Raw genomic sequence first — 26,388 nt, 5'->3', positions numbered from 1 at the left:
TTTTGAACCACAACTCCCTGTCGTAGCGGGCTACGATAGCCAGGGCGTTGGCCGCCTTGATAGTCGTTGTTGCGGATGAGATGACCTGTCGTCCCATCGCGTCCAGCTTCCTGCCCTCGCCGTCCGGCGGGGAAGTAGATGTCCAACCCGATGCCCCCCCAGCTTTCTTCTTTGCTGCCACCGAGATGACCGAATCTGGGATAGGTTGCGCCCGAAGGCATAAGGGGGCAGCATCGGGGACCCTGTACTTCTTCTCGTACCGGTCCCTCTTTGCAGGAACCGTGGCAGGGTTCTTGAGGAGGGAGAGCCCCTCATCCCAGATGTCATCAAGAAGTGGTACGGCGAGGACCGTCTTCCTTATAGCATCGCACCGTTGGTAAAGGAACCCTTCCTTCTTCTTCTCTTCGGGGCAGAGCTGGAAGAGCTTGGATGTCCTGGAAATCATGGCATGGAAGGATCCAATCTCGTCGGGCGGAGACGCCCGAGCAGGGGGCGACGGAGGACACGTCCTGTCGTCGCCTCCGTTGTCATCTGTACCTGTCGTAGCCGTGTCCGTGCCCGTATCATCGCCGTGGGTAGTTGACCGGGGGGAAGGCAGAGCAGGCCGCAGAGGTGGAAGAGGTGGTGGAGGATGCGTCCTCCTCTTCTAATGCGGTGGACTTTCCGAAGGTCCCGGCTCCGGTTCCCCCGTCGGGTCTGGCTCAGGTACCTCCGTTGGGGGGAGGGCAACCTTGTCCTTATCTCTAAGCATAAGGACTGAATTGCTGACAAAATGGCCGCCGAAGTGTCCTGCGGCACCGGCAATGGCACAAGGGCTCTTCAGGAACCTCGTCGGCGCCACCGTCGCTCTCGTCGTCGCCCTAGTCAGGATCCCTCCCGATGGGCTGGGCTTCCTCCATGACTTCGATGAGCTCTTCTTCAGAGGTCGTGTCTGTATCCACGATGGCCACCTGCCCCTCCCCCTCTTTTTCCAACGGGGACTTTGTGGGGGTCTTCTCGATGGGCCTGAAAGATGACTCCCTCCGCGGTAGCAGGGAGACTCTGGATCCTGAGGTCGCCTCCACTGGCGTAGCCTCCACAGGCTAGGTCTTAGCAGGGTGAATTAAGGCCGTCGTCACCTTCTGCATGCCTGGGGCCTTCACCTTGCGGGGAGGGTCTGAGCCTCGCTCCCCCTCCGCCAGAGTCTTCGAGATCGACCGGGGCCTCTCCAGAAGCTTCGCCGGGTTCTCAGACTTCCTCTTACCTGAGCCAGAGTGTTGGCTCGTGGTTGATGGCACCGGGGTGGATGCGCACTGCCTGGCAGCCAAGGAGCCTGACGGTTCAGCGCTCCCGGTGCCCGCGGACTCGCAGTCCTTGGCCTTTTGTTGGGCCCCCGTCGCCGGGGCGCCCTCACAGGACTTAGAAGAATGCTCTGACTTTTTCTTCTTCTTCTCGCCTGACGGGCTCTTCCCTTCCAGCCAGTTGGCGAGACGGAGGTGGCGATCCTTTATGGTCCGCTCCAACATGTTCCCACAAAACGCACAGTCCTTCTCCATGTGCGTCTTGTCCGCATGGAGACAGTAGAGGCATAACGAATGCTCGTCCTCCTTGAACACATTCTGAAGCTGGCATGCAGGGCAGGTCCGGAACAGCTTCTCGGGTGTCGAGCTTCCTTTCTCCTGGGCCATGTCCGGGGTAGGCCTCGGAACTTATGGATTCCTCCAAAAGCGTAACTCAATGGCCCTCATTACGACCCTGGCGGAAAGGGGTTTACGCCGGCGTAAACCATGGCGTACCTTTCCGCCCGACTACGAGTTCCCGTAGCGCCATGGTGATTTTTACGCCTGCTTTTTGCAGGCGGAAAAATCCATGGCGCTACGGGACTTGTCGTTAATTACGCCACCATAATTTACGGTGGCGTAATTGACGCCTTTCCCACTCCCATTATACCCTATGGGGCAAAAATGGGAATGGGGAAGGATAAATGGGGATTGGGGACTTACCGCCCCGCCAAGGTCGGAATGGGGCGGTAAGTCCGCCAACCCCCATGGCGGAGTTGGCAGCTTTGAGCCATGGACCATGGTGCAAATTGCACCATGGTTCTCCGCCAGGGTCGTAATGAGGCCCAATGAAATCTTCACCCTTGAGGGGCGTAGAAACTCCGAAATGGGTCCCCGTTGATCGGATGTAGAAACGGTGGAGCTTGAGGCTCTATTTAACTGAAAAATGAGAAAAATCTCCTGAAAAAAGCGCGAAAACGCAGCAAAAGCTCGAGAGCTACAGCACAAGGACTCCCAACACTTGAACGTGTGGTAAAAATCTGAGGATGGCTGCCAGAGGCAGGGCTTAGGGAGAGGGTAGTCATTGGCTGGGGGCAGTATGACCCAGAGACCAGTGATTGGTTACTACTAAGAAAGACAGATCAGAAACGGAAATAATGGACAGGAGTGCTAGTCCTGTTCCCCTCTTGGGTCTAAAGCCAACTTGCGCCTGGTCCAGCAGCTGGCATTTTTCTATGTGTTCTTGTGTTAGTTTGTAGATGTAGGTTTCTAGTAATTTTGCTGGGTAGGACATGTTTGAAATCGGTCTGTAGTTGGTGAGGTCTTCCGCATCTCCTCTTGTGTCCTTGAGTAGTGGTTTGACTTGTACCGATCTGAATGATCGCGGTACTTTCCCAGTTGCAAGTAACAGGTCAAAAAGTATTTAATAGTAATAGTATTTTGCACAATGTAATATATTCAACCCCCCCCCCCCCGAGTATATACCTGAAGTGTGAAACTTATGCACATGTAGGCTTGCTTGTGTTTTAGTCTTTCATCAGTCATGAATTGTGTGTAATAACTGGAAGTTTGATCTTACAGTGAGATAATATGCTCTGCTTAAAACACATTTTCAGAAATCTCTTTATTCATGAGTTATCAATTATTCATGAATCCAAATATCAAGACAATTTATTTTAATTGTATACATAAATCATACATCAAATATGCCTGTCTGATAATATAGTTTAGTAATTTTTCTCTCCAAAAACAGCAGGGTCCAAGAGACTTTGTAAGTTGTGGATGTTTTGGGCATCTGAGTAGTCCATTTCAACACCTTTTATGAATTACCAATGCCACCACAGGTCACAGATTTCCTTGAAAGTCTTTATTTAAAACATTTATATGGCTCCCCCTGTGTGAATTTATGTGATGTAGGAATAGGTCAGGCTTCACTGCAAACCCATAGTGTATTTCTCTGATGTATCACAGGTTTCTCATTACGCTTGAAGCGTTATCACAGTGAGAACATGTAAGCGTGATTTCTCTAGTGCAGCCCTAGTTTACCTTATTGCTTGAAAGACATTGGGCCTCATTACGAGATTGCCGGTCCAGTAACAACGGTGCTGGTGCATCCTTCCTCCCCATTGCCATTGGGGAGCAATATTTCCAGGGCACCCAGGAATGGGCAATTACCGGGACCGCCAGACTCATAATGAGACCCATTGCTTTCAGAACATGTTTATGGTTTCTCATGTATCATAAAGTGATTATTTTGCTTGAAATCCTTATTACATTGTGGACATATATATGGCTTCACCCCAGTGTGTTATCTCTGATTAATCAATAGTTCACTCTTTTTGATTGAAAGACTCAAGAGTGATTTCTCAAATGTAGCAATCATTTTGATTGAAAGCCTTATCACATGCATATGGTTTCCCACCAGTGTGAATTCTCTGATGACGCAATAGTTCAATCTTTCGCCTAAAAGACTTATTACATTCAGAACATGTATATGGTTTCACCCCAGTGTGAATTCTCTGATGAATCATTAGATAATGCCTTTGCTTGAAAGCCTTATTACATTCAGAACATGTGTATGGTTTCTCCCCAGTGTGAATTCTCTGATGACGCAATAGTTCAAACTTTCGCTTGAAAGACTTATTACATTCAGAACACGTATATGGTTTCACCCCAGTGTGAGTTCCCTGATGACTCAATAGTTCACTCTTTTGTTTGAAAGACTTATTACATTCAGAACATGTATATGGTTTCTCCCCAGTGTGATTTCTCTGATGAATCAATAGATCATGCCTTTGCTTGAAAGCCTTATTACATTCAGAACATGTGTATGGCTTCTCCCCAGTGTGAATTCTCAGATGCCTCAATAGAGCACACCTATGCTTGAAAGCCTTCTCACATTCAGAACATGTATATGGTTTCACCCCAGTGTGAATTCTCTGATGACTCAATAGTTCAGTCTTTCGCTTGAAAGACTTATTACATTCAGAACATGTGTATGGTTTCTCCCCAGTGTGAATTCTCTGATGCCTCAATAGATCACCCCTTTGCTTGAAAGCCGTATCACATTCAGAACATGCATATGGTTTCTCCCCAGTGTGAGTTCTCCGATGACTCAATAGTTCACTCTTTCGCTTGAAAGACTTATTACATTCAGAACATGTATATGGTTTCCCCCCAGTGTGAATTCTCTGATGCCTCAATAGATCAACCCTTTGCATGAAAGCCTTATTACATTCAGAACATGTATATGGCTTCACCCCAGTGTGTTTTCTCTGATTCATCAATAGATGATTTGTTTCAGTAAAAGCCTTGGAGCTTTCAAAACATTTATGTTCTTTCTCATCGGTGAGAAATCTCTGTTGTTGCCAAAAATAACCAGTTTCATTGAAAGTTGTTTCACATTCAGAAAATTCAAAGGGAAACTCCATTGTCAAGGTGTTAATTTTTAAATAGCAATTTCTGTGTAAGGAGCGCCTTGTCCAATTCAAAATATTTACATAATGATCTTAATCTCTTGGTTGGTCTCACCAAGTCAGGTGCATTTTTATACACATGAATGTCAATACAGAACCTCAATCCTCAGCCAGAAAAGACACGTCTGGAAAAAAAAAAAGCTTGTGCTTGCAACTTTTCCATGTCCAGAGCAGTTTGTAGACTTGTGGTTTTCGTGCTTTTGGGTTTTAATCCTAGCAGCTGCCACTGGACCATCAGCACCACAGCAGGGGCGCCATTGATTCTGAAGCATCAAGTCCAAAGCTGGTGTTGAGCACCTTTTTCTTACTGAATGTGGTGCAATGCATGGACATGCCCAGCCTCTACTTTAAGGTGGCAGCCATTCCTATTAGCCTCTAATCGGTGCAGTGGACACAGATGACCTCTCAATTGAGTGGTACTGACTGGACCTAGGAACTAGAGGTTTCCTCCAAAATCATTAATATTGCAACTTTATTTTGCTGCGAAATGTCTTCAGTCGGTGAAATATTTTTTCCACAGTAAGAGACTCGAGGCTGGTAGTGACTGTTGTGACCGAGAAAACATTTCCAAGAAACAGCTATCAGAGGAAACTTTTTTTATAAACAAAAATTTTTAAACCCATTTCACTGTTTTCTATGTTTCCTGCTTTCTTGCCCTGTTTGAAAGAAAAGGAAAAACAGGATTAGTGTTCCATAAGAGATAAATACATATTCCATGTTTTAAATAGAAAATGTGACAAACCAAAAAGGCACTTTTCAGTTTAGGATATTTCAGTAGAGGTTCAGGATTTCATATGGTCACCAAGTTCAATGAATAGAGTAAGGTGCCCTTAATATCATGGAAAGGGTTAACACAGAAATCAAGAACCAAGAGACACATTGACCATTCCCACATCACATGGCACACACATTTAAAAAGGTGTGACCCATTAGCCCACAGCCAGGATTAACACAATGTGGTGGTGTGTGGTCACTGAAGTCTAATTAATGGCCAACATGTCAGCCATTGATGGCTGGTTTTGTCAAGTCTCAGGTAGATAGGAATACTGCACTTCCCAGTTTATTGATTAAATAGTCGATCCATGGCATGGGGCAGGCGTTAAAAGCAGAAATGGTGTTAACCTGTCGGAAGTCAATAAAAAACCACCAGGAGTGGTTGGGTTTTGTTACCAAAACGATCAGGGAGGGCCAGAGACTAGAAGAGGGCTCTATAATGTTGGCCTTCCACTTCTTCATTTACTATCTTTTTCCTAGATTCTGGGAGTCGATAGGGTTTTAGATAGACTACCTTTCCCTTTGGGGTTCTGATTATAATGGATTTCCTTTCCATTCCTTTAGCAGGATAATATGATAGAGATGGGTCTATTGTCTGGTTGAGCTACTCTATAGTTCATGCACCTGTGCGTTCCATTATCTCATAAGGTCCGTGCCACTGAGAATAGTTTATTCTCAGAGGTGGGTAAGAGGACCAACATTTTCTGACCCATGGAGATAGAGAGGAGATTCACCTTTTTATCATAGACTTGTTTTTGTTCGGTCTAGGCTTTTTGTTTGTACCAAGGTTCTAACTAGGGTCACATGATCTCTTAGGTGGCAGCCAGGGGCAGAGGTATTGGTGCTTCTTCTCTTTCTTCCCAGGTTTCTATGAGAATATCTAATACATCTCGGGGCTCCCTACAGTAGAGTAATTCAAACGGAGAGAATCTGGTATATGCTTGAGGAGTTTTTCTTACTGCAAGAGGGGTTCAAGAGCAGAAGGAGGGAGGGCGGGTGGGGGTTCAAGAGCAGAGGGAAAGAGGGTGGGTCAGGGTTCAAGAGCAGAGGGGGGTGGGGGTTCAAGAGCAGAGGGAGGGTATCAAGAGTGGAGAGAGTGGGGGTCGGTGGGAGTCAAGAGTGGAAGCAGGGTGGTTGGGGGTCAAGAGCAGAGTGGGGGTGGGTGTGTGGGGGTTCAAGAGCAGGGGTGGGTGGGCATTCAAGAGCAGAGGGCAGCTGGGTGTTCAAGAGCAGAGGGGAGTGGGTGGCGCTGTTAGGGAGAATTCTACAGAATGGCTAATTTACCTTATGTACCGAGTCCCTCAGCAGCTTTGCTGGATTTCTAGGATTTAGTTTTTTCACCTGGTAAGACTGAGAGCCTTTTTTCCCCACTCTTACATGTGTTTTGCTGTGTGTGTTTTACATTTTTGTGTGTTCATAGACTGTGGAGCCTCACCTACTCCACAGGCATCATCTTTTTACTATGTGTTACACAGCACCTTCAGTGCAGTGACACAGGGCTGTCTTTTAGACTTTCCAACTCAGACTCCATTCTGACTACTGTCTCCCAGAACATGTAAAGTTGCCATTGACTTTATTAGTCTCTTTAAATCCACAGACCCAGTACAAACCATATTACATGGAGTACTGGAAAGGGTTAATACTTATCCCTTTTTGTCTGTTTCTCTTGGAGCCCTGTTTCGCTCCCATTTCATCAAGACTTGGCTGGTGGCAGTGGTAACTAGCCTAATGTTTCTACCGCGGTTATCTTAAATAACCTTGGTATTGTTTTAGGCTATCTTGGTAGCCTCAAACTTAAACCCGCTAGACCATACACGTTTTTATACGGTTTCGGCTGGGTTTAGTCACCATCTCTTTTTGAAAATACCTTTCTCGTGTTTTACTGTGTGCCAAACCAGGTTTGGTCCCTTTGCTCGCCGTCCTTTTGCGGGCTTCTACACAGAAGCCCTCCTTAAGGCGCCTGAAAGTCTGGGTAGGCAGGATGTGAGAGGGGTTTTAGGATCCCTGCCATGGGTTCCCTTGGTAACCCAAGTTGCACTCCTGTTTGATTGGCTAGGGGTCTGTCCTGCCAGGACAGCCACCCTGCTGTGTGATTGACAGCCAGGCTGTGTGAATGGGGGAAAACTGCATAAAAAGCAGGTCTCTGGGATTGGAAAGGCAGAGTCGCCACTGGAACGAAAGAACCGATGAGGAGCTGACAGAAGAGGACCCCTACAATGACTGAACCGCCCAGTAAAGCCCTGCTGCAGGTCTGAATCTTCAGACGCCAACGACAGAGAAGATCCTCCAGGAATCTCCTTCTCCTGAGCTGGTGGGACCAACCAGTTCGCCCAAACCGCAAGACAGGACTCCCTCCTCTGGTAAAATTTGCTGTACAGAGCTACAGTGGGCCGGATAGCCAGGAAGGTTGGACCCTGCAGGGGTTTTAAGAAGTGCACCTTTTATTCATTGCTTTGCTCTGCTGCTGGTTTATTCCCTGGGCAGTGCAGGACCCTCCAGTCTTCCTACTTCATGTCAGTCTGACTGTCACTTCAGGAACCGTGAGCCTGCAGGACCTTCCAGGAACGTCTGCCTCAGCTACAGCTTCTTCTCCATTTAAAGGTACTGTGCAAATCACAGTTGTGCAAATCGTTTCTTTCTGCCGCTGTGAAGGTGTGTGAAACCTTTCGCCAATCCAAGGGCTTGTCCTTCTCTTCTCTTTAAACTAGCTTTTCTGCCAACTTACTTCGTCCGGAACTCTTGGCAAAGACTTAACCGCGAACTACCCTGAGCTGTGTGATCTTGAGCAAAAGACTTTTGTCCTATTGACTTTGGCCCTAAGCCTTTTTGATTTGATTCCATCACTGTAGTTCCTCTTTCTAGATTGCCCTGCTTACTTACCTGTTGGTGCTGCTCAATTTTAGCCTAACTTTGTTTTTCCCTCCCTTTTTAAATTGCTGGAGTGCCATTTGCTCACACTTGAGCTTAACTTGTCCAGAATCTATTGGGAGTGGTGTGGTGTATTAGTAACGTGATTTTTCAACTGCTTCACTTTAGTGAGATTTTTTATAACTGATGTGTAAATAAATGTATATTCTTTTACTCAGAAACCTTGAGTCAGTGTTTGTTTGAATTATAGTAATTGCTGTCCTTTGTTTAACTATTTATACTGATCACTTGTTCTTGAGATAGGTCTGGCCGCTCAGCCATCGCTAGCACTTGACTGTGTAGTACAAGCTTGCACCAAAGGTGAAATTGTACTGTCACTTGTAGTTTTAAATGTGTGTGGTGTTCCGAATGGGTACTGCATATAATTCTGCCTAACAGGCGGTTCAAGAGCGGAAGGGGGGTGGGTGTGGGGTTCAAGAGCGGAGGGGGGGTGGGTGGTTCAAGAGCAGAGGGGGGGTGGGGGGGTTCAAGAGTGGAGGGTGGGTGTATGGGTGGGTGGGGAGTTCAAGAGCGGAGGGAGGGTTAGGGGGTCAAGAGTGGAGGGAGAGTGGGCAGGTTGGGGGTCAAAATGCCGGAGGGAGGTTGGGTGGGTGTTGGGGGTGTCAAGAGCGGGGGGAGGGTGGGTGGGTGGGTCAAGAGCGGGGGGAGGGTGGTCAAAAGCTGAGGGGAGGTGGGTGGGGTTGTCAAGAGCGGAGGGTGAGTGGGGGATCAAGGAGCAGAAGGGGGGTGGGTGGGGGTTCAAGAGCAGAGGGGGTGGAAGGGGGTGGGTGGGGTTTCAAGGAGCGTAGGGGAGTGATGGGTGTTCAAGGAGCGGAGGGGGGTGGCTTTTGGGTGGGTGTTCAAGAGCGGCAGGAGGATGGGTTGGCGTTGCTTTAAGAGTGGAGGGATGGAGGGTCGGTGGGGGGACAAGAGTGGTCTGGGGTCAAGAGTGGAAACTCTGTCCAATTAGTATGAACTATTTTGTTTAATAATGTATGTAAAATACGGTGTGCTTGATGTCATTGTTTATTCAGTATGACCCGGTAATTGCCCATTCGCGGGTGCCGGTAAAAATTGCAAGTTTGGCGGTAGCCTGCCAGTTTTACTGGCAAGGCTACCGCCAAACTTGTAATGAGCCCCAATGTCTTTTTGCTTAATGATAAATATTATACACAAGTGAAGGGTGTTGCAATAGGGGCCATTAAATACGCCCCGTCTTTGGCCAATCTCTTTATGGCCGAATATGAGGACATGCATGCTCTTAATGACAGTGGCCCTCATTCCGAGTTTGCCGGTCCGGAAACAACGGTGCTGGTAAGCTTACTGGCATTGTTGTTTCCGGACCAGCAAACTATGAATATGCGGGTGGGTTGCCGATCCACCTGCCAGGTCTACCCTGGCAGGCAGACCGGCACCCGACCGCAGACTGTCACTGAAACACCGGCACCGTTATTAACGGTGCCGGTGTTTCAGTGGTCCCCACTCCCATAGAGTTCTATGGGGCTCTATGGGAATGTGGAACAATACAGATACCGGCGCCTGACTTACCGGAAGCTGGGTTGTAATACCCCGGTGTTACCGGCAAGCCAGGCGCCGGTAACTGTTAACGGGTCCAGCAGCAGCCTGACTCGTAATGAGCACCAATGATTTTGTTGAGCATGTGATCCTGCGGAAGAGATACACAAAGATGCCAGCCTGCTCCTCTGGGATGGACCAACTGCATCCTTTGACAGGTATCTGAAGTATCTCAAAGGTAACTGCTTTGGTTTACGCCTTACGGGGCATTGCAGTGATACTGCAAGATTTTCTTGATATGCACACATATATATATAGGGAATAATGCAATTGAGACAAAAACATTCAGAAAACCAACGGAGGTAAACTCCACTCTCCATGCTTCCAGCTGTCACTGCAGAACTACTTTTAATAACATTCCTGCAGGGGAACTTCATCGGGCTCGAAGAAATTGCAGCCATAAAACAGGTTTTCAAGCTGAATGTGAACTTTTGTCCACGAGATTCAAAGCCAGAGGATACCCAGCACCCACAATTAGCCAGAGTCTTGAGAAGAATCAACGCGCGAGGACTGAGGTATTACAACCTAAACTGAGTAACCATCCGAAAACAAGGCAACCACCAATATCATTACCCAGTACTCGACTGATGCGCAAAGACTATATAACATAAGTGCATGGTGTTAGGCAGAATCACATGCAGTACCCTTTGGGACCACTACATGCAATTAGGACTACAAGCGTCAGTACAATTTCACCTGTGGTACAAGCCTGTACTACACAATATTGTGGTAGCAGTGGCTGAGCAGTTAGGCTTATCGCAAGAGTAAAGTGAGCAGTACCAGGGGTTACACAAAAGACCAACAATCACAGGGATTCAAATAACCATTTACTCAAGGTTTCTTGGTAAAAGAATATACATTTATTTACACAGTCATTTGGAAAACATTACACTAGCAAGAGCAGCTCAATATCACACACTAATATACTACAAATACACAACCAATAAGTTACTGAACAAGTTCAGCTCCCCTGAAGTGGGAGCAAAATGGCACTTCAGTTACTTTAAAAAGGGGTAAAAAGAAAAGATTTAAAAGAAATCAAGGCACAAATACTTTCATTGGCAGGGCAAAGGGTTTCAGTTCACTACAACCAACAATTCAATTCAATAGGCCTGGGCCAAAGTCAATCGTTCAGTGTCTTGTATAGGATAGCACAGTTCTGGTAGTAAACAGTTAAGTCTTTGTCATGGATCTTAGAAGAATTTGGTCAGACGAAAAGTTAGATGTTGGTTTATGGAAGGACAAGCCTTCAAAGTCTGGAAAGTTTCACTGCGGCCGAAACGATTTCATGACCGCATTTACACAGTACCTTTAAAGTGAAGAAGAGCTGTAGCTGAGGCAGTTGTTCCTGGCAGTTCCTGCAGATCTCGCTGCTCCTGAGCTTCAGTCGTGGGGAAAAGTAGGAGGACGTCGCAAGGTTTCTGCACTGCCCAGGGAAGTGGCCACAAGCTTGGCAAATATTTGGTTTAAGGTGCTAGTGCCTAAAAGACCACAAACGGGTATCCTTCCCACTGGATATCCGGTTTTCCAAAGCACTCTGCAGAAAATTCGACCAATATGGGGACGGTGTCCAGGCGGCTTACGAGTTGGTTGTTCCCACGAAACTCAAGGGAAGAAGTTAACCTTGAAGGGCTTCTCTGTCGAAGGAGTTTCAGGTAATTCGGACCTGCAGCAGGGCTTCACCAGTGGACCAGGAGTTGCAGCAGTCGTCTTCCTTCAGCTCGTCTTCGGTTCTTTCGTTGCAGTGGTCGACTCTTCTTTAAAAGCCCCAGAAGCCTGCTTTTAAACAGTTTTCCCTCATTCATTCCAGCCAGGCTGTCACTCACACAGAAGGATGGCTGTCCGTGCCGGACAGCAAGCCGGCCAATAACGCCAGAGTGCATTCAGGTCTCCTAGGAGACTAAGCACAGGGAGTTTCGGGCACCTCCCTCACATCCTGTCCACCCCAGATACTCAGGTGCCAGAGGAGGGCTTCAGCCAAAGGCCAACAAACAAAGGGACCAAACCTGGTTTGGCGTGCAGAGTTGGACACTAGAAGGACCTTTCCTAAAATAAACGGCATGGTAGTTTGTTTAAAACCACAGACACCAGCCATTTCAAGTAGGAAAGGGTAATATCTGACTGTTACATGAGTGTTCAGACTCAGGGGATGCTAGGCAACCCCTCCAGCACGCTATAAGAAGATAGTTTGGGCTGGGTCTGTAAATTTAAAAAGACTAGTAAAGTCAATTTAACTTTACATGCTCTGGGAGAGAGTGGTGAGTCCCAGAGAAGGTATTTAAACCTTGTGGAGATTAAAAGACACTCCTGTGCCACTGCACTAAAGGTGCTGTGTGACACATAAGAAAAAGACGATGCCTCTGGAGTTGTTTAAAAACTCCATAACCAAAGAACACAAAAGAAAACACACATCAAAATACATGGAAGAGTGGGAAAAAAGGCTCAACACTCTTCCCAGGTTAAAAAAAAAAAACTAAATTTTATTTTTTATCCTAGTAATCCAGCAAAGTTGCTGGTGGTCTCAAAAGGTAAGGGAAATTAGCACTTTGAGAAATCTCCCTGGCACATGGATAAAGATATCAAACAACACATTTCACGCAAACCCAAATTTGTTTACATGAGGGAGCCTACTATTAGAAATCTGCTTTTCCCCTCGTTCCTGAGCAGTGACTCATATCCATCAGGGAACGCTGCCAATTGGTTGTCACCATCACCTGGCTTCTACCGCTGTGGCACCTGTAATATGTGGCAACATGCACATAACAACTGTGACACATTCACCCCAGAACATGGAGGGGAGATTGTTATCAAGAACCTCATCACAGAGAATCTGCATTAGAGAACAACTGGCCAATCTTAAAAGCCAGGTTCCCAGACTACCACTTGCACAACCCTGGCAGAAAGAGCACCAATTACTTGATAAGAGAGATATCAAGTTTATAGGATTACAGAAAGGCACCACCAATAAACGTGAGGGCGATTACACACTCATTCGCGCCAGATGGAATCCAGGCTTATATGGAAATGTAGAGGTACCAAAAGGTTTGAATACTGAAAATGAAATTAATGTGTTTCTCTAAATGAATAATTTTAGTGTATATTTAATCATGTGGCTCATACTGCTCTGCTCTGCGTTACTTATACGACCCAAGGTAGAACCAGTTGCATGACCAAAGCAACACTATCAGGAGTGCTGTATGTCAATTTTGTACAACCATGTTCTTACACTACATGATTTATGATATGATCATAGTATAATGACACATGCTGTATGCCAAATCCATGCCCAGATGCTCTTGTTCTATATGACTTGTCGTGGAACCATCCGTATGAAAGTTATTTTTAAAATAATTATGTCAGCTGTATGTTAACTCCATGTAATATGTCAGCTGTATGTTAACTCATTGTAGTCATCCTTTTACGGAATGCCCTGTTATTTAGCATAGATCAAGCTGATCAACTGATTATGTGAACTTTGGTAACTGTAGAGTTTATATAGAAGTGTGAAGAAGAAGCACCCAGTATAACCACATCAACACTAATTAGCTAATCTCTGTGCGCATTTTATTTACTTAACCCACCAACTTCTGTGAACCCATATCTCACCGCTCTCACAGCACCAGTCATCAACATGTATAGCCCACATTAACCAATTTGTTCAGGTTGCTAACCAAGCTTATGCGCACTTACATACGTTGCTTCAATTATGAGCATGCCTAGAAGAGGTTTGCTAGCTAGGCCAATATTGACAATTCAGATTTTAACAGTGACAATTCCCACGGCACTCGGACACGTTGCAGACAACGGTATGCGGGAGCCACTTCGCTCACATAGGCATCCCCGGCACACCCCGGGATGATCCTCACATTCTATTTCTATTCCGATTAGGGCGGCATTGTTTGACTATGCTAGATATAGGGCCTCATTACGAGGAAGGTGGTAAGGGGTTAACGGCACCGGAAAAGGTGCGAGAGCCGTCAACCCCTTACCGCCCCATTACGAGGTTTGCTCGCGGGAACCCGCTAAGGACGCCTGGCTTTACCAGGCGTCCTTAGTGGGTCCCGCGAGCAGACCAGGATGCTAACAACGGGCCCTAATGGGCCCGTTGTTAGCATTCTCTCCATTCCCATTGAGCCCTATGGGGGCTCGAATGGGAATGGGGATGTACCGGGTCCGGGTTCCTTGAATGAGGAATTACCAGGCCCTCCAAGGTTGATTATGGCCGCAATGATTGACTATGACTAGATAAGTCCTGATTAACCATCGGGTGACACAGGCCCATTCATCATGACACATGTATTTGCTAATAAACAATCACCAGCCTTCGAGCACATGCGCACACATGCCATGACGCGGTATGTGCAGTCACACGGACCAGGCACTTTTCGGAAGACCATTTCATAAGTATTGTCATGTTGACGGCCGCCGCGCAGTACAACACTCGAGATTTGGGCCGTTGCCTTTCCCATTGAGGGAAGTCACTGTTACTATTCCTGAGAATTCTGTGCTTGGACATGTTTTGTTCGTGGGAATATGATATTCAACATTTAGTTGCCACTGCCAACTATACCACGTGGAAACTCATGCCGAACACCTGTACCGTTCACCAGAGTCTTTTGTAGCCCATGCCAACTATAAACACCAGACAATCTGTCCTTCATCAATTTGTATTGGTTTATAAAAGGCAACAGAACACTTGTACAGTATGTGAACTTTTGGGCAGGTGCCCAGCACAATTTCAAAAAAGAACAAATCATCATTCGCTGAGGTATACACCCACCCTCCCCCTGAACCTTGGTCTCGGGGGACCGGAACCGCTTGTCTCCATGTACTGTCCTTGGGCAGCTCCAACCGGGCTTAAGGCCGTCGGTGAGGAACCAACTCCTCCGATTCTGTAGCAAAATGTCATGTACTTTGTCCTGTTTCGGGCAGGGTCGAGAGCCCATGTGATCCTCCCGGTGAGTCCTCAGTGTGGCCATCTCTATCTGGGCACTCAAGCCCTGGGTTGCCTCCGTGAGTCTTTCCATGAGATAAATGTCCTTGGCCACTGCAAGCCACTCTCTTCTCGAGGGTAGGGAGGCCCTTTTCCACGTTCTAGCCCGAGCTGCCAAAAGTAGCGAGTGTGTTGGGTCCGGGAGTTTTTCCCAACGTTCCTCCCTTAGATGTAGACCAAACATTAATAGGACAGGGTCCTGTAGGTAGACCCCCCTCTCCCGCCTCCTTCAACCAGCTCAGAACCTCCGACCAGTATGCTTGCACTTTCTTACATGACCACCACATGTGCCAATAGTTGGCTTTCTCCCCACATCCGTGCCAGTACATCGGGACAACCTCTGGGAACATCTTGGATAGAGTGATCGTGGCATACTGCCATCTATGAAGGAGCTTAATAGCGTGTGTCTTATATTGGCAGGAGATAGATGTCTTGAATGCCCTGCTACAGATTCGTCCCCATAAGCCATCATCTATTCCACGGCCCAGGTCCTTCGCCCACTTACTTCTAAGGCTTTTGGTTGAACCCTCTCGGGGATCATGAGGGCTCCATAAAGGAGGGAGATGAGGCCTTTCATATCTAAGTGGGAGTCTAAGATTTTTTCAACCGGGGTAAGCTTTCTTTGGATACCTGACTTCAGTTTTGGTTTCATTAGGACCCCCTTGAGTCTCAAATATAGGAGCGGGGAGAGTTTACCAATTGCCAGGGCCTCCTCTAGTTCTTGAATGGTTATAAAGGTGTCCTCCCTTACCAACTGACCGACTCTACAGAGTCCTGCGTCAAACCAGGACTGATAATGTTCATGGACAGGGATTTCTTCTAGTACTGGGGTGGACCAGATGTGGCTCAGTGGGGAGGGCCAAGTGGTCACCTGTTCTCTAGTCCCCTTCCCTGCCAGTGCTTTCCACATAGTTCCAAGTATGGGGTGATCCCTGATTCTCCTGGGTAATTTCTTCAGTGGGACCATAACCATTCTCCCACCGTGACTGGGTGGAGGTAGGCATTTTCGAGGTAAACCCATTGTTTGTTGGGGTCCTCCATGAGGTGAGGGGCCAGTGCCCTGAGTTGGGCTGCTCTATGGTATGTTCACAGGTCTGTGAGAGATACTCCCCTTCTTTCCTTGGGGAGAGTGAAGGTCTCATATCCTATTCTGGTCTCTGACCCTGCCAAATGAATTGGGTTATACGCTTTTTGGCTTCTATGAGGTAGAGCTCCGGGGCCCCAGGAGGGAGCATCTGGAAAACCTATAGCACCCTGGGGAGGAGGTTCATCTTTAAGCATTTATCCTTCCCATCCATGAAATGTGCCCCTTTGGCAAGCCCTCCATGTCCCTGAACAGTCTGTCGAAGAGAGGGGGGTAGTTTGCCTGGCTCAAGTCCTCTTTAGGTCTAACTATATTTATCCCCAGGTATTTTATACCCTCAGCGCGAATTTGGAGGCCCAAGGGAGTCAGCTCGGCTAGATTCCTTTCCGTATCTGGGGCGAAGGGGAAGATCACGGACTTGCCTATATTTACCCTGAAGCCTGAGAAGAGGCCAAACTGAGCAATAACCTGCAGGGTGGCAGGAACCAACCCGGTGGGGTCCTTTAGGTGTAGCAGAATGTCGTCTGCGTATAAACCGAGTTTGAAGGTTCGGTCTCCTATGTCTATACCCCGTACCATCGGGGAGCCTCTGAGGTATTCTGCCAGTATCTCCATAGTCATGGCAAATAGGAGGGGGTGGAGAGGACATCCCTGCCTCGTCCCTCTTTGGAGGTCAAAGGTGCGTGACAGGCGTCCATTGACCGTGACTCTAGCAGATGGGGCTACATATAGGGCCTTGATGGCTTGCCTGATCCCCGGTCCGAAGCCCAACTTCTCGAGAACCCCATGTAGGAACCCCTAGTCTACAAGTTCAAACCCCTTTTCGGCGTCGATGGCCACCAGGACCGGGTTATCTCCCTTCGGTGCCGCCTCCCTCATGACATGCAGAGTCTTACGAAGGGTGTCCGCCCCCTGTCTCCCCTGTATGAAGCCCACCTGGTCAGAGTGAATCAGCCCCGGCATATGGCCATCTAACGTTGTGGCAATGATCCTTGTGAATGGTTTTGCATCCACGTTCAGGAGTGAGATTGGTCTATAGGAACAACAATCTGCTGGATCCTTCCCCTCCTTAGGGATCACTGTGATTAGGGCTTTACCAAAGGATAGGGGTACCCTCCCTGTGGACATAATGTTGGAGAAAAGGCCTGCAAAAACCATGCCAGCTGGCCTGAGAAGGCCTTGTAAAAGCCTGCTGTGTAACCATCTTCTCCCGGGGCCCTTCCCAGTTTAAGACCTGATATTGCCTTGAGTACCTCCTCCTCTGTTATCGGGGCGTCCAGGGCGGCTGCTTCCGAGAGTCCAAGGGTGGGGAGGGTGACCCCTTTGAGGTATGTGTCAAGGCTCTCCTTCTCTGCACCCCCCTCTTTCCCGTATAGGGTTTCATAGAAGCCAGCAAACTTCTCAGCTATACCCTCAGGGTCTGATCTTTCCCCCTCTTCACCACTTACTATTCTTGCCACCCATCTGTCAGCCCTCTGAACCCGGAGTTTGGCTGCCAGCATAGCATCAGCTTTGTCGCCTTTCTCGTAATATCTTTGACGTAAATGTTGGAGTCCAGCTACAATTTTACCCATCTCTAGTTCCCTCAGGTCTTGTCTCTTACCCCTTGCAGAGCCCAGGTCCCTCTCCCACTCCGTCTCTCCTTTCCCTTCAGACTTCTCCAGTGAGAGGTTCTCCGACCTCAGCTGGTGGGCTAGGAGGTACCTTTCCCTTTTTTTGGAAGCCCCTTCATTAATCAACCTGCCCCTCCAAGTTGCCTTCGCCGCCTCCCATACTATCCCCCGGTCAACCTCACCAGTGCCATTATGCTCAAAGTATTCCCTGATCGCCAAAACCATTTCTTCTTTAAAGAGCATGTCTCTGAGGAGAAAGTCGCTACATCTCCAAAGGGATTCCCTGGGTTTTAGGCCCGATATGCTAATGTTCGACCAGACCAAGTCGTGGTCTGACCAGCTGACCGGGCGGATCTCACAGGCACCTGTCCTGCTCATAAACTGGTGCCCCGTGAACAGGTAGTCTATTCTTGTCCTTGTACCATGGACCATGGACGGCGGAGTGGAAGGTGTATCCCCTCCCAGTTGGATGGAATTCTCTCCATATGTCCAGCAGTCCCTGCTCCCACATCAGGTCCCGAAATCCTCCTTATGATCGTCCTCCCCTGCTACCCGGTGGGATTGCTTTCCCGCTATGATCCAGTTCTCGATTCGCCCACATACTGAAGTCTCCCCCACGATGAGGAGCCCTTCTGCTTTGGCCATCACCTCATCCAGGGCTTCTTGGATAAATTCCATCTGGCCTACATTGTGGCAGTATATGGTGGCCAGGGTGACTCTGGAGTTATGTAGGTTGCCCGACACCACTATGGCTCTCCCAACATCCCTTTCCCACTGGGTTACCTCGGTGAGCTTTTGGTTCCTATGTAGAATGATGCCAACCCCCCCCTCTTTTAGCATTGCCTGATGCCCAGAAGATCTGGCCCAGATGAGATCCTGGGATAGCCCTCTCCTCTCCCTTCACGGTTCTGGTTTCCTGTACGAAGCAGACATATACTCCCGCATTTTTCATTTCTTTCCCCAAGAGCGAGCGCTTGGTGGGGGAGTTGAGCCCCTTAACATTGATGGAGCCTATTCTAAGGGTCTCGACCCAGCCATTTCTCTCATTGACTGCCATGGGTTCTTTGCCTTGTCTCATCTTTTCCCCGGTCCCCTGGGAGTTGCCCAGTCCCCCCTTAAAGCTAAATCGGCTCTGGGCCCAAGTTCCCCACTCTTCACCCCCCCCCCTCCCCTCTCCTTCCCCCCTATCCCATCGAGTACGCCTGCCAACGGCCAAGCCACCAGGGTGAATGTGGATCCATCCACCGCACTTCCCTTTTTGAACTCGGTATCCCCGGCTGGGATTTCCAAAACTGAGGACCCTTCATTTCACAAAGGAAGATCTTTGTTTGCCTAGTCCGCCCCGGTCTCCGACGTTGGGGTGTTTGGTTTCCTGAATTTCCTTCTGCCCTTTGTCTTCTTCTTTGTGGACCAGGGGCCCTCGGGCTGTCTCCTGGGTTCCGGACAAGCTTGAGTGCCCTCTTTGTTTCCCTCTTCCGGAATATCACCCTTAAGCACCTGGAGGACCTGCATGGCTTCCTTGCCGCTAGTCACCCTGTAGTCCACACCAGAACGTTCAAAGGAGAGGGCGAATGGGAAGGACCACCTGTATCTTATGTCCTGGGTGGTGAGCCACTGGGTAAGCAGACGACACTCTCTTCTGGGGGTGAGTGTGATGGAGGACAGGTCTTGGTAGACCCTAATTGTGTCCCCTTCAAAGATAACACTCTCTAGCCTCTTTGCCTTCTCCAGTACCTCCATTTTCTCTCTATATCGTAGGAATCGCACCACTATGGACCTTGGGCCTCCTCCTCCACCCCCTCCACCCCGATGTGCTCTCTCCAACTGCACTTCCTTGCCCCCTTCTAGGGAGAATAGTTGGTTGATCAGGCCTTGGACCTTTCTCCCCACATCGGCCGCGGTCTCTCCTCTTTGCTGCGTCACACCCGTAAATGCGTATGTTATTTCGGTGTTCCCTGTTTTCAAGGTCGTCCATTTTCAGGATGATGTCCTCCTCTCTCATTTATAGGTCTGTTAGTCTCGCCTCATATTTCATGTTCAACAAATCTGTCTGTAGGTGGTTATTTTCCATTCCTTCCATTTTCTCCTCCAGGGTATCCACTCTTCCTCTGAGGTCCACTATCGAGGGCTGTATATCGGTGCGGATAGCTTTAATCTTCTGCAGAATGTCCTTAAGGTCATCCTTGGTGAGTGCTGCGGGTCGGGGTTCGCTACCTGCGGGCACGATGGTTACGTGAGCCTCCCCGGGGGCTGTTTGTGAACGGTGGACTCGTTGGAGGGAAACTATTGCCCCGGTGACTGGGGGACGCTCCAGGATGTTGCTCTCCTAATGCTTCCCGATGCGGTAGCTCCAATCAGGCTCACCTATTGTGGATCCCGGGGCCCGATAGGCAGTCACGGCCCCCCCTCGCTGCCGGGGTACCAAGTTCCTAGCTTTTGGCCTGGTTGTAGGCCCTTTGGTTGTGCCGGGAGTTCTGGTGGGTTTTCGTTGCTCTGCGTCTTGGCCTGTTTCTGGGGGCGGGTCTCAGCTGTGTAGACTGAAGGGGGGTGAGGTGATGCCGATGAAGTGTCCCCCCCAGGCTGACTGTTTGCAGAGATGGGGCCCCGGGGAGGCCGCAGGGGGTCATATGGAGGGGGGGCAGCGGCAAGTCTGTGACTCCCCACATGTTCGCCTCCACCCAACGTCTCCTCACCTCGAGTGAGCCCGCTGGATGTCTGCCCCTCTCCTCCGCTCAGGAATACAGTCCAAGGGGGGGCCCGGTACCCCCCTCCCAGCGCCATCGGGCTCCCACCGATCTCAGTCCTGGCTGGGTTGGAGTCCCCACACCCCTGCCTCCCACTCTCCGGGGGCGCTCCGTGAGCAGGGGGGGGTCCCTTTGTGCCATGGGCCTCTGCAGAGTCCCTCGAAGGGTGAGTAGCGCTGTCGGATGGGCCGCGTTCGATGTTGCAGGTGCCGGCCGGTCCGGACCGCAAGTATTTCTCAGGGGGGCTACTCCTGGCGCATCGGCCCGGACTGTGTCGGGGAAGCTCCTCTGGTGCGCTGTCTCGGTAGAGCCAGTCTCCCGATGCCCTGGTCTGCTGGGGCTTCACTGATTAATCCCGGCCGGGGATTGTAGCAGACCACTAGGCCCTGCGGGGATGGAGGAGCACGAGAATCACACATCTGACATGCCCCGCGCCCCGTGGTGGTCTCCGTAACTAGTATTTTACTAGAACTTACATTCGACGTTTGATAATCTGACTACAACGTAGTAACAATATTATTCATGACGCCAACATAGAGCTTAATCGAGTGCAGTACAGCATACTTACTGTGGTACTTGCATACCCTAATGTATCCTATCTGTAGGGATATATACCGCAATCAAGACCCTATGCCGTGAATATAGGAACGTATCAGCACTAACATGCTGAAATGCTAAGTGCTCACTTTAACCACTGTGCGCGTTACGACAACTATTATAAGTAAATTAATGTTCAAAGCATGTAATATTTTCAATATATACTTTTGTTTCAGTTTTATGAGCTGAATGCTCACACTGTGACCATGACCCACAATACTATTGGTACTCATTAGCCTTACCTAACAGTTCAGTGCTCGCATTAGCCACATCCCCCATTACTCCTACTTGACTCACCGAGGCAAACACTTACTGCTTTGATCCCATTTTCTTTAGGCCACTAATGAGCATAGATAGTGTTACCTCAACTGTAAGCAATTATCCAGCACCAACTGACCTCACTGTTGATGAGTTCAAGGAATCTATGACACCCCTTAACAATGGTAATTTCACCTTACATTGCCATCCTAACTATGGTAATTCTTTGGGTGCTTCTCCTACCACGGTCTCATTCACTGCATTTCTAGTAACCTATGAACCACATGGATGTTACTCACTTATATCAGTTCACTGCTACATGGGGTTATTAGAACATGCTAATTATAGCACGAAGATGTAAAAAGTGCAATGCAACTAATTATCTTGTCCTCTTCATGCGACTTCTCTCTCCGCTCTCCCAAACCCCGCCAATGGTATGTAAAATGATGTATGTGTTTTCTAAACACTATTATTATTCAATTTCGTTATGTTTTTCTCGTATGTTCTGAGATCAGCCTTGACAAAGACACTTTTTTGTCGAAACACGTGTAGGCTGAAGAAGTCAACTGCTGTGATATGTATGATTTAAATCAGAGCTTAACAAGCCCATCAGGATACTTGTGTTGATTTAAATGGATCAATAATTGAAGTGTGTCACTGTACATTTATTTGAAGAAGCCATCTTTCAGGCTAGCACAATCACCGGGAACCACCCTGTTTCAGTGTATTTGTTGTTTGAGGTTGGGAGTGGAGCTTCAAGGTTCCGGTGGTGCAGCCCGCCTCACCATACCTTAGGACACTTAGCGCGCTAGAGTCGGATCTACTCGGATTTCTTAATCTACTATGCTAGAATCAGGAGCGAAATAGCTCCCAACTCCCCTCAATTCCGAGCCCTGTCCTATACAAGAAAGGGGAGAGCGGCTGAACCATGCCATGTACCATCTGATAGAGAAAGAGTATACAAGCCCCTATACAAGAGAAGGGAGAGCGGCTGAACCATGCCATGTATCGTCTGATAGTGAGAGAGTACACAAGCCCCTATACAAGAGAAGGGAGAGCGGCTGAACTATGCCATGTATCGTCTGATAGTGAGAGGGAATACCAGACCCTATACAAGAAAAGGGAGAGCGGCTGACCCATGCCATGTACCATCTGATAGAGAGAGAGAGTATACAAGTCTGTATATGATATGATATTTTATTTATAGCAAGCCCATACACAAGTGTTTCAGAGCATGACGAGGCACGGGAGGGGGACAAGAGGGAGACAAGACAACGGTTTTACTAGGCCCGGTGACATTGAGATTGCGGAAGTGCAGGGGAGAGGAAAGGGGAAAAGTGCAGAGGGAAAGGGAGGAGGAGCAAGAGCAGGACATAGGATCTACACATCAAGAAACAAGAAGTGCGGCCACCGGGTGGCAGTGCAAGGTTAGGTGCAGCAGAGCAAGTGATATCTGTAACCCTACAGTCCCCCTACCTGCACTAAGTGCAGGGTTGCCAGGAGGCAGTGCAGGTGTGCAGCTGGCAGGGCAGGGCCCTGGATCTGTGGTTCAGAGGGTAACCAGGTAACCAGTGCAGTATCAGACAGATCAGCAGGGAAGAAGAAGAGAGAAGGCAGAGGCAAAGAGGAGAGTCTTGAGCTGCTTCCGGAACCAGAGATGGTTCTGCTCAAGTTTCAGAGAGGAAGGGAGGCTGTTCCAGAGGGAGGCGCCCGCCGAAGAGAGAGATCTGCCACCAGCTTGTTGCTTGGAAAAGCGCCTGACTCTCAAGGAGCTGGAGGACCGAAGGGTTTGAGTAGGAAGAAACAAGAGAAAGCTGAAGATATTTTGGTCTGAGGTCTCAGAGGGCCTTGTGGACAATGCAAAGGGTCTTTAATTTGATCCTTGCAGGAAATGGAGGGATTTCAGTGCTGAAGAGATACGGTCCCTGGACTTGAGGCCAAGAACAAGTCTTTTAGTCCTGTTCTGGATGAGTTGCAGGAGGCCGAGAGTAGAGGCAGGCAGATTTAACATTTTTAAAAAAGAGGCTGTTACAGTAGTCAAGCCTAGAGAGAACCAGGGCTCTAGAAACAGTGAGCTTCTGGGGGAAGGAGATGAAAGGAAGAATACCTCTCAGGAGGTGCAGTTGGTAGTTTGACATCTTAGAGACGGACATGTGAGGAGAGAAGGAGAGTGTGGAGTCAAAGATAACCCCAATGTTCTTAGCCTCGCGGGTGAGACCAGGAGGAGGGCTAAGGGAGGCTGGCCAGAGAGTGAGGGGGGAAAGATAGGTGCTGGTGTGCCATTGAGGAGGATCTCCATCTTGCTGGCATTCAGGCAGAGATCGTTGGCGGTGCACCACTCTTGGATGACAGAGAGACAATCTGGCATGAGAGAAGGAGAAGACGCGGCAGTGGGGAGCCTGCAGGAGAGCTGGGTGTCATCTGCATAGCATTGGAAGTTGGCGCAGAAAGCAGCAATGCGGTAGGCGAGAGGTGCCAGTCATTGGTTGAACAACCAGGGAGAGGTTAGACCCCTGGGGAACACTCCAGGTAGAGACAGAGGAGAGGAGAGGAAGGACCCAAGTTGGACCTGTGAGGGTCGATCAGAGAGGAAAGAAGTTAACCAGGCCAGAGCCTGATCAGTGATACCCAGATTATCACTGAGCTGGTTGAGCAGGATGGCATGGTTAACCGTGTCAAAGGCAGAGGAGAGATCAAGTAGGACGACAACAGAGGGGAAATTAGAATCAAGGTTAGAGAGTAGGTCTTCACGGATGTTCAGGAGAGCAGTTTCCGTGCTTCTGGCTGCTTTGAAACCAGACTGATGGTCATGGAGACCGCCAACAGAATCTGTGTGAAGATTAAGCTGCGAGATGGCCAGCTTTTCCAGGAATTTGCCCAGGAAAGGAGTGATAGAGATCAGGCAATAATTAGCCGGAATTGAGGGGTTGGCTGAGGGCTTTTTGAGAAGAGAGTGCACAAGAGTGCTTTGGGGGGGGGAGGTACTGGAGGCAAAGGAGTGGTTGTAGAAGTCAGCCAGGGCTGGGGCGGGGGTGTCGATGTGGTCCTTGATGGTTTTGGAAGAACAGGGAAGAACCTGTTTAGAGGATGTTTTCATAGATCAGACTTGTCTAGAAGCCTCATCGGGCAGAAGAGGGAAAAGGCAGAGAAGGGGGGGCAAGGGGCCCAGAGCGAGATGAGAGCATGGGGGAGAAGCAAGAGACGCAGAGAAGGTGGACAGGATGTCCTGGGTTTTACAGATGAAATGAGAAGCCAGGGCCGTGAAGAGGGTCTGGCAAGGGGGCAGGAGAGGTAGAGACTGCAGAATGATTGGCCAGCTCCTTGCAGATTTTAAAGAGTTTGGCGAGTTGTTAGATGCCGCAGAAACGCAGGCTTGGATGTGAGCTCTCTTCTTAGTGAGTACAGAGTTGGTATTGGCCAGTTTTTCAGAGAGTGTACAAGATGCCAACCATTTCCTCTCAGCCACAATAAAATTGCATTGAAGGGTGGCGAAGTCAGAGTCGTACCAGGAGTTGCACTTGATTTAAGGCTTCGTGGGGTTCCTCATAACAGGGGCGAGTACCTCAAGAGTATCAGAGATAGCAGGGTGTGCGTCAAACAGAGGTGCAGGAGGGGGCGAGAACGATGGGGTGAAAGCCTCAGACACATGCTTCATGGGTCGATTGACTGATAAAGTGGCTGGGGGTAGAGAGAGATGAGAGGAGAGGAGAAACTGCTCACTCCAGGAGAGAGGAGTGGTGAGAGGGTTAGAGCGGGGAGGTCTGAGGAGATCAGAACATCAGGAGTATGCCCTGCAGAGTGAGTTAGGCCAGTGGGAAGAATAGAGAGAGAGAGAGGGAGTCGCAACGTTTTCAGAAGAGTCCCAGGGCGGAACATGAAGCATCCAGGTGGATGTTGAAGTCGCCAACGAGGAGGAGTTCAGGCCATGAGGGAGGAAGAGAGGTCAGCCCACTCAGAGAGGAAGGAGGTGATCAGACTAGGTGGCCAGTAGATAGTAGCCACTGTGAGAGTGTGGCCAGGGGAGAGAGAGAGAGAAAGAGAGAGAGACAGAGCGTGCCTACAGACCAGACATTCAAAGGAGGAGTAGGTCTGCATAGGAATGATAGAGTAAGGAATCCAATCAGGGAAGATCAAGACTACATCCCCACCGGAACGGTTGGGTCTGGGCACCAAGGATCTTGTAGCCATATGGAAGGAGATTGTCAAAGCTCGTGACAGAGCTGGCCGTGAACCATGTTTCGGTGAGACAAAGGACATCACAAGTTCTGCCAGGAGGTGGCAGATGTCAGAGGAGTGTTTGACAGCTGAGCCAGAGTTAAGAGTGGCAAGGATGAGAAAGTTGCCATCCTTGAAAGATTTCCGGGGAGGGGTACTAATCAGAGGAACTCTCTGCAGAGGTGTAGAAGGAGCCAAAAGGTAGGGCAGAGGAGGTAGGAGGAGAGACCAAGGTAGCTGAGGAGGGGGGCACCAAAGTAGTGGCAGAGGGGGGAGGCAAGGGAGCCGAAGAAGGTAGAGAAGGAACAGCAGGAGAGGAAAGAAAGTTAATAAGGCACAGGCAGCATCGATCAAAGAGGAGGAGGTTGGCCTGAGGGCCTTGGACCAAGACAGTGCCTTTGAGGTAAATATTGATGATGACCTTAGAGGAGATGAAGGAAGGAGGCCATGAGGGCCTCCCACCGGGTGCCACCATTAAAGGGAGAGGCAGAGCAAGGAAGAGCACAGAGACCATATGAAGAGTCCATAGGTCTGGCGAAGGGACGGTAAGGAGGATGTCGGTTAGGGTCTGTCTGGAGGAGGCGCTGGTGTAGGTATCAGCTAAAGGGAGTCCTGGGTTGGAGACCAGGATATCCTTTTTGTACTTCTTCCTACCAGACTTCGTGAGAAGGGTAGGATAGTCAAACAGAGTGCACCATAGGAGATGTGGAAGAGGGGGGGGGGTAAGAGTAGAGATGGAGGGTGGGGAGTGAAGGAAGAATGGAAGGCGGGTCGGGTCACTAAGGGAAAACAAAGGGGGGTGCAAGCGGACGAGATAAGCAATACAGGACAGATGAACAGATGAAGCACAATGTAGTAGGGTGGGTGGGTGGTTGTGGGTAGCAAGAGTGGTG

General features: G+C 49.0%; 1 protein-coding gene across 1 annotated transcript in view; it reads right to left on the bottom strand.

Annotated features, from left to right (window-relative positions):
* LOC138502974 (zinc finger protein 300-like) overlaps positions 1-26,388 on the bottom strand; it is a 669,426-nt gene that overhangs the window by 585,555 nt on the left and 57,483 nt on the right. Inside the window, exon 2 of the mRNA XM_069622382.1 lies at positions 3,682-5,391. Coding sequence (XP_069478483.1) covers positions 3,682-4,690 — 1,009 coding nt within the window. The 5' untranslated portion in view covers positions 4,691-5,391. The remainder of the gene's footprint in view (positions 1-3,681; positions 5,392-26,388) is intronic.

The sequence above is a fragment of the Ambystoma mexicanum genome, chromosome 11 (assembly GCF_040938575.1).
Source record: "Ambystoma mexicanum isolate Mex_15411 chromosome 11, UKY_AmexF1_1, whole genome shotgun sequence".
NCBI lineage: Eukaryota > Metazoa > Chordata > Amphibia > Caudata > Ambystomatidae > Ambystoma > Ambystoma mexicanum.
This window is presented reverse-complemented; position numbering and strand designations above follow the sequence as displayed.